The sequence below is a fragment of the Anomalospiza imberbis genome, chromosome 3, assembly GCF_031753505.1.
Source record: "Anomalospiza imberbis isolate Cuckoo-Finch-1a 21T00152 chromosome 3, ASM3175350v1, whole genome shotgun sequence".
Lineage (NCBI taxonomy): Eukaryota > Metazoa > Chordata > Aves > Passeriformes > Viduidae > Anomalospiza > Anomalospiza imberbis.
The window spans coordinates 39,984,715-39,993,406 of record NC_089683.1 but is presented as its reverse complement, the minus strand read 5'-3'; the positions used below and the strand labels follow the sequence as shown (position 1 = coordinate 39,993,406).

General features: G+C 41.4%; 1 protein-coding gene across 1 annotated transcript; it reads left to right on the top strand.

Moving 5' to 3' along the window:
• The first annotated feature begins 5,347 nt into the window (after positions 1-5,347).
• NDUFAF4 (NADH:ubiquinone oxidoreductase complex assembly factor 4) lies at positions 5,348-8,692 on the top strand. The gene is made up of 3 exons (XM_068184097.1): positions 5,348-5,507; positions 6,120-6,217; positions 8,359-8,692. The coding sequence occupies exons 1-3, from the start codon at positions 5,348-5,350 to the stop codon at positions 8,671-8,673; spliced, it is 573 nt and encodes a 190-aa protein (XP_068040198.1). The 3' UTR covers positions 8,674-8,692.

The window sequence follows — 8,692 nt, the reverse complement described above, 5'->3', positions numbered from 1 at the left end:
CTCGTCCAGAAATAGTGTAGATCTATTTGCACGTTAGAAATTAGAGGACTTGAAATGGCTTGTGGAAGCTGCCAAGAAAGATATGTAATCTCAGTATGGTATTTCTTGAATATCTGCAAAGAATCCTTTGCATGTGTCAGGCAGATTTTTAGCTACTGCATCTACAAAAATACAGGTATAGAACATGGACTCAAATGCTACTTACCCAGCATAACACTGATTAAGCCACTGAGCTATTAAACCACACTGTAACTTCTCCAGCTTCTTAAGATCTATATATAAGCCTTCTTTAGGACTGAGATATATATAAAATGGTTTTAGAAGTGTTCACTGAGGTCATTTTGGCATTTCTGTTCTACACAAAATTTGGCTTCCCATAGGAAATTAGACTTTGGTTTTTCATGTAATTCACACCTGCAAATATCCAATTTGTAAATTGCAGAGGAATGCAATTAAAGTGTAAAATGAATAAATAAAACTGGTTCTGCAACTACTTAAAAAAGCCTGGAAAATCAATCCCTTGATACATCAAGTCACAGATAATACAACTAAATTATAAAGTTATGTATACAAAAATGCATCACACTTGTATAAATATGTATGTGTCATCATAAATTAAAACCATAGAGAGAGACTAAAAAATCATTTGGGGATGAAAAAATATTACATTATTGTAGAAGAGCATCTTGCCAGCACACTTAGGTTATATATTTATTATTTTTTATGTGTTAAATGCATCACACTTGTATAAATATGCATGTGTCATCATAAATTAAAACCATAGAGAGAGACTAAAATATCATTTGGGGATGGAAAAATATAACATTATTGTAGAAGAGCATCTTACCAGCACACTTAGGTTATATATTTATTATTTTTTATGTGTTATATTTCATTAAGAAACTCCAGCAGATACCTAATATTCTGAATCCATTCACCAACTGTCTTCTGGACTATCAGAGAGCTACAGCAGTGGCAGTGCAGTAAAATCATGGCTACTGTTACTGCCTCAAGTCAGTACAAAGGATGTTGTTTGTCTTGGGTGATGTTGGAGCACCAGCAAAGCCAGCCCAAGATGAGCCAGTCACCACTCTATTCCCTCCAGTCTCTTCCCACTGCTGGTTCACTTCCTTGTCACTGGAGCTGGTACAGTTCTTTCTGTTACTGCTGCAGGGAAACAATCTGGGAGCAAAGTGCAAACTCTCACGAACAAACAAACCAACAAACCAACCTGGCAGCAATATCAGTTCACAGTATTCATACTCCTCCTGTCACAGGCTTTTTTTCCTCCTGTGTTTCCAGTAGCTTTCTGTGGACCAGCCAAACCATCAGTGATTGATACAGCTTAGAAAAGTTATGGGAGCTCTTCTCTTTCTTAAATCAGACCATCTGTGTGATGCTGTTTGCTCTGGAGGTGTTCCTATACCCTCACACTGGCAATAAGGATGAACTGAAAACAGAATTACAAGAAATAATAGGGCTGTCAGTTGTCTCAACTAGTATTGCAACTGAGAAGAAAACATGGGGTACTGAACCCTGTGAGTAAAAATGAAGTAAAAAGGCATATGTAATTGATGAAATTAATTAACTACAGTACCAGGCTGCCTCATTCTCAAATATGCTGCCTCTTACTGTGCATTTCCAAGTCAAAAAAACCTGCTAATTTAGAAACAACAGACAGGAAAAATATGGAAGATGATGTCAGGTATATCAAGCCACAGTCCATCAGGAGAATTTAAATGCAATGTCTTTGAAATTAGTATTATCTGTCAAGGAACTAGTGATCTGTCTGGGCTGGTGTGTGAGTCTGCAACACTGAGCTTGCTGCACTTGCCATAAACTTCATCCACATAAGGACTTGACAAAAACTTTTTTAAATAAAGCACTGCAGCCACCTAGCCTTGAAAATATGCAAGTGTTCGGGAACACACTGATCACAGACTGGAATTAAGCAAAATCCTTCAGTGTAGATCCTTCTGTAGATACTTCAGAGGCCAGTAAAAGATCTGTTGAAACCAATAACAGAGAAATAATCTGAATTAAGTAACAGTACAACCAAAAATCACTGAAAGGTGAAAGTGATCCATCAGTAAGTCCATCTCTCTTGAGTTCATCTTTACAAAGCTGCGGGACAGTCATTTTTACTTGGCTCATAATCAATTCTTGCTAATGCTATGTTCTCTGGTTCTGCCTAACACTGATGAGATAAGGAACAAAAGGATCAATGCTTTCATTGTGTTTACTGGTAAACCAGTAATCAGGATAGAGGACTCAATTCCCTGAATCCTAATGATACATGAATTTGCTCAAGTATCCATTTAGACTGATATCAATTATGAACAAACAACAACAAAGACGACAATAGGAAAACAGTTTCAGTGGTAGAAAATGTGGACAGAATCAAATATAAACCTGTGCTGCTGCTGTATAAGGGCATTCCTCATTTTCCTCTGTGGTCAACTCTCTGCCATTCCCAGACCTCAAATCACAAAGCAAACCTCACCTGTCTCCTCCCCAAAATTCTCCAGCTGGGCACCTATTACCAAAAAAGGACTCTTATTTCACTGAAATTACCTGCCCATCTGGACTCATATTCCGATTCCTGATCTTCTGAGTAGTAAAGACAGCAAAGAAACTTTAGTAGTACCCATCCACACAGTAACACAAGTTAACGACAGACATTCCTATTTTCCCTTCTCTAAAGGGAATTTTCTATAGGTCAATCAGACTTTTGATGCTAGTTAAATACAAAAATTAATACTTAATTTTCCACTTAGCATCAGAACTAGCTGAGAAAGAAAACGTACACACAACATATAATCAAAATTGAGATGGAAAACCAAACAGATTCAAAGAACAGTCACAAACGTACTTCTTACTTTCCAGGAACCCAGTAGCTTTAGAAATTTCTCTCTTAAGAGGTATGGAAGGATTACAAGGAGATCTAGTGTGGCAGCCTATGGCACACATATATCATGAGAATTACAGTATTTTTCTCTGATGTGTTTGGTGCTGTCCAGTGTTGAGAACAGGCTGCCATGAGAACCTGTTGAGAACAGGTGTGTATGAATTCAGCTGGATAGTCTCTGTTCTTCTCATGGGCTGTTTTGTTATTTTTGAATTCCCTGGAAAAATTCAGACTCCTCATTCAAGAAAAATACATCCCATTTGAAACTCTGTCTAAGCTGAGTACACATACATTCATTTTTTTAATCATCTCACTTGCACATGCTTTATATGGAAAAAAATCCAACCTCTTGATTACTGACATTTAATATCAACACAGTCACATTGGTAAAATACCAAATTATATTAAATTTTTTTTTAATATCAGTTCTTCTTCTTGCTACAGTCTAAGAAAGATTCTTCAGAATAAAAATCTTGAACTTTTGATGCATCTTTATACATGAAAAGAACAGCCTTGTGTCATCCTCAGTCGTAGGAAGTGACAGGCAGAGCATGACATCACTCTATTTTTAACTAACTGCTTTCTCGTGAATTTATTTTGCTGTCAGTACATATTACAGCAGTGTTAATCACATTCAGGCTTTACGAAGAGAGAAGCCCTGTGCTGAGTTTGATTCCACAAGCTGGGAGTTCTTAGCTTTTAAAGGAGAAACTTTGTTTCAAATTTACCACAATAGCTGATCTACAGACAGATCAGTAAGAATACAAATGCTAAAGTACCTATGAAAGGTCTACAACCACCAAAGGCATCCAGGTAGATTTCTCCATTACAGCCACACCACATAGATTCACCACTTACAAAAGTATCAAATCCTGGACTCAAGAACACAGGTTTAGTCAGCAAGTAATTGACTACAGATATTTAATTAAACTTGTCACCTGACTTCAGCAGATTTTAACAGCTTCCTACTAGCACTATATCACTGGTCTCCCTAATTCATTTGCATGCAATTTCTAAAATAAGACAGGGTCGGTAAGCTTATTACCGAGAACAAAAACATGTTTCTATCCTCCTACATACCGTGAGAGTCTTTAAAATAAACAAATGGAGAAACTGCATCTTCCTGATTCCCAAAGTGAGCAGAAATCCAGCACACACCATGTTTATCCTGCCTTGTCTCCACTGCCTTTCTAAACCTATTTGGCTTCTCTCTCAGGAAAACACAGCCGTTCATTAATCCAGCATTAAAGCACACTATAGCCTTGAAACTACCACATCACATCATTATTGTTATTACTAAACAATGCTACTAGTAGAAGAGCAAGTTCTGAACCCCAGGTTTTGTGTGCCCACAATAATAAGAAAAACTAGGTAGATGCAAGGGCAGAAAAAAAGGCATTTCCCACCTAAAAAAAAAAAAAAAAAAAAAAAAAAAAAAAAAAAACCAACAACCAAAAACATAAAAAAAATAAACAAAAAACAAGAAGGCTGGGCTTTTCTGTGTCCTTCATTAAATTCATTAACAGTCCCACTTCAGGTCACTTCATTCAGGCAACTACTACCATGAGCTAACTACTGGTTCAGAAGGCACTAAGATTCTGCAAACAGCACATACACAGTTTAAGCCATAAGGGAATTCCTTACTGGCTAATTCACACAGCTGGCAGCTGGAATGAACGAGTCATTAACCTCTGTTGGTAAGACACCTTATCAGTCGTGGCTGAATAAAGCAGTCAACCATCAGGCTTTATTGCTTTTTGCATCACGCCGGTAGCTCTTACTCTTTCTGCCTTCCTTTCTCTGAGGATTCTGTATATTTTCACACTTCACTTCTTGAATCTATGAACTGCTGACTCCATCTCAACAATTTTGATTCTATTGACAAATCTACCTTTCTTATCATGCATGGCTTAAGGCCTTCACAACATTTTCTCACAAGTAGTTTTCACAATTTTTGCAAAGTCAGAAGAAAGTTTATTTGGTTGAGCTGAAAAAAAGAGAGTCTGCACCCTGAAAGCGTTGTGTAGCCTACAAATTCTCAACACTACCGGGGAATTGTCCCTCGCTGCAGTTTCGACGCGTGCCTATCGCCGCCGATACATAAATAGCCACAGTCAGGACATGACATGGCCGGGGGCTCAGGCGCCAGCCGCCGCGGCTGCAAAGGAAACTCTGGGGCAGCCCGCGGCTTCGCGACCATTCCCGACGGGAGCCTCCGCTCACGCACGCGTTTAGAAAAGGCACGGCAGGACCACCGCGGCCCCGGGCCGGCGACCGAGGCAGCGCCGAGGGCAAGGAGAAAGCGCCGCCGGGCGCCGTGAAGTGCAAAGCGAACCGCGCTGTCTGTATGCTCGCCCGCTCGTTTGTCCGTGTGCCCGCGGGACTCGCTTTATTTCCTTCCGGTGCACTCGCCGGCGCGGCACGCCGCCCCCGGCCGGCATGCCCCGTGCGCAGGCGCGGCTGGCGGCGACGATGGGCGGGCGGGTGACCCGGGTGTTCCGGAATTTCAACGTGGAGAATCGGGCCCGCCGTGAGATCAGCAAGGAGAAGCCCACGCCCGCGCCGCGGCACCACACCGCCCGGCTGGACACCATGGCCGGTGAGTGCCGGCCTCGCCCGCCCGCCGGCTCCCGCTGCGGGACCGGTGACATTGAGAGCGGCGCGGGGCGCGCGGGGCATGCCGGGAGCCGCGGCGGCGGCGGCGATGGGGCGGCTGCGGGACGGCTGCCGGGGAGCGGGGCGATTACAGCGGGCAGCAGCGTGAGGGAGGCTGATGGAGCTGGCCTGGTGGGCTGGGTGATGGGAGCGGTTGCTGGGACGGCTGCAGGAGGCGCTCGGTGGAGGTGGTTGGTGGGGACGGGACCTGGGGACAGTTGGTGGGGGCGGCGGCATCGGTGGTAGCTGGAGCGGTGGCAGCGAGCAGTTGCTGAGGCAGCGCTGCAGAGCGGAACCGAGCGTGTGGGTACTGTGTCCCGCTGTGCTGTGACGGGTGACCGGCCCAGCCCCCCCATGTGAAGCCGTGTCGCTAAGGTCAGGGCTGTGGGAAGAATGGCACCTTCCCAAGAAGGCAGGTGCATTTGCGGGAGCCATGCCGTGCCGCTGGGGAAGCGATGAGCTGGCAGAAGTAACAAAAAGGAAACTATTTGACTTAGATCAATCTTTTCTTCTTTTTTTTTTTCTTCCCTTCCCTTCTTCTTCTCACTGCCTTTAGATAGCCCAGAGATAAAAGAAGAAGTTCTCAGAAAGGACGATAGGTTCCTCACATTGCTCAAAGATGTTTATGTCGAGTCCAGAGATCCACCAGTGCAGGTGAGTGCATCTCTGTACGAGCCATACCGACATCAGCTTTGTGCTCTTCAAACTCAGGACAAAGGCTGTGTCAAGAAAAATGCTTTTGTGCATAAAAGCTACCTTTCTTCAGTAGATAAAAGTGGTGGTTTTATTACTCTTCTATACATCAATAACACTGAGTGTGTCTGACCCCTGGTTTTGAACGTGTGACAGATTGTAATTATACAAGCTTGTAGATGCTGACACAGTCTTCATTTTTAATATTGCACTGATCTTACTGTTTTTCACCTAAATTCCTATTTCTGCTTCCTATGAGGCAGGATACATCTCAAGCCTTTTGCAAAGATAAAGTAGTTTGCCAGAGATCATTTGTGGAGTTAGAAAAGACTGGGACTGCTGGGGGAGCAGGGATGTGGTAGAGGAAAAAGATGTTTACACTTTAATGGAGTCTTTAACTCCATTAAATGTTGTACAATGCAGAGTCTTTTTTTTTAATCCAGCTCATGAAGTGCCTTAGGTTTTTTCTACATAATCTTGTGGGTTGTGTGATCATCATTTCCTTATTGCCACTGGCTGCAATCTTTTACTTGAATGCCAAAGCATATTCCTTCATATAATGCAGACTGGGGTTCAGTGTCCTCTTTTCCATCATATTTTGCTATGGTTTGTGTGTTTTACCTGTTTCATTTTCAGACCACTTTATTCCAGCTGATTTATTAAGCACTAAAATTTTTATAGTCATCTAGCAAAATCCCTAAGTGTCTCTAATTTGCCACTTATATGGTATTCAAGTCCAAAAATATTTGAAAAGCAAATAGATTTTCTCAGTCTCTACCTGAAATTTTCAAGAAATCTATATCCTTAATTTTCATCACAGAGGTTAGGACTCTAATCTTGAAGTGCTGAAGGTCTAATTTCAGTATCTTTCAATATTCATTTATAAACCTGTTAAGAGCGATTTGAGAAAAAGCCCAAAGTGGAACAAATCTTTGCTTGATTCCATGCCTACTCTGAGTTTGCTGCCACAGACTTCCCTTGTGCTGTGTCTACTTGCAGCTGTTAGAGCACAATTGAAGTGTAATCACAGAGACATGTGGGCAAAGCAATACAAAAGCTTTCTCCCATTCCTGATGTTATCCTGATGACTTTGTGCATTGTGTACATGATGTGTACACAACACTGTGTATGTTTGGGATGTCTGCCTGTGGTAAGTGGAAAAAACACCAGCTTGGGAGCCCTGAAGTGGCAGATTCCCAGAGACAGATGATCTAATTTAGAGTTGAAAAATCATTAATTATCCAAGCACAGTTTTAGCTAAAAGTAGAAGACATGAAGTACAGGCCAGACATTCCTTGTAGCTCAGAAACAGACACACACAGGTGCTGTAGTATCCACATCCATCTTCTCAGCATCTGAGTTAATACAGAGTGTCTGTGTAATAATCAGTAGTTGTGGGCTCTGATTACTATATAAATACTTCTAAGTTAAAGAAAGGTTTAATTGTGCCTTTTTTTTTCAATGTGATTCACTGATTAAATGTTAATAAAAGGAAATGTGAGGAAGTGAAAGCTGTTTTGGAGATTATTTGGAAATATGAAGGAACCTTAGAGAAGACACTTTGTCTACATGTTGCAGTAGTCATGGCAATTAAACTCCATATGATGCTGCAAAATAGCAGGAAAGCTTGTCCTCTAGACAGAGCAAAAGAAGGAATTTCTTTTAGTAGGAAAACTAAACTTTGGAAACAAAAGGAAGGGGAGAGAGACTACATGAAAAAGTTTTCCAGTGGTATCAGAAAGATACCGATTTGTTGTATGATTTTTTTTTTGTCCCTTCCAATGAATCAGTATTGAATATTAGGCTATCTGGACTTATATTTGCCTACCAGAATCTGTAGTTTGCCTTGTATGAAGGGCTGCCAAGCCAAGACAACACTTAGAGTGCAGTGAATAGGAGCTTTTCAGCATTTGGTTGGGATAGACACTCTATATAGAATAGCTGTGGAAGAAGCTAGGCTGGCTAAGCTTTTTTTAAAAAATGGGGAAAGTTAACAAGAAAAGCTAAACAGAAAAATATTTAGGAAGGCAGCTTAGGTGTTACAGTATGCACAGTAAACAGAACTGCTGTTGAGCTCTTTTTGTTTTCCTTCCCTCAATTAGGTAAAAGATGGAGGTGGTGAACATCTTCCAAGTAAACAGGAGGAAAAGAGACTTACAAAATTAGGGCACTTGGAAGGTCTAGATGTTAAGAAAGTTCCCAAAGGCAAAATTTCCCTTGTGGAGGCTCTGACACTTCTTAATAATCATAAACTTCAACCTCAAATATGGACTGCAGAGAAAATAGCAGCAGAATACAGTCTGGAACTGAAGGAGGTCAACTCTCTTCTGGAATTCTTCATTCCTTTCGCTGTGCAGGAATTTCCTAAAGAAACCAAAAAAGCCATAACAAGCCATAAACCAAAAAAGTTAACATAAAAATATTTGCCAAAACCTT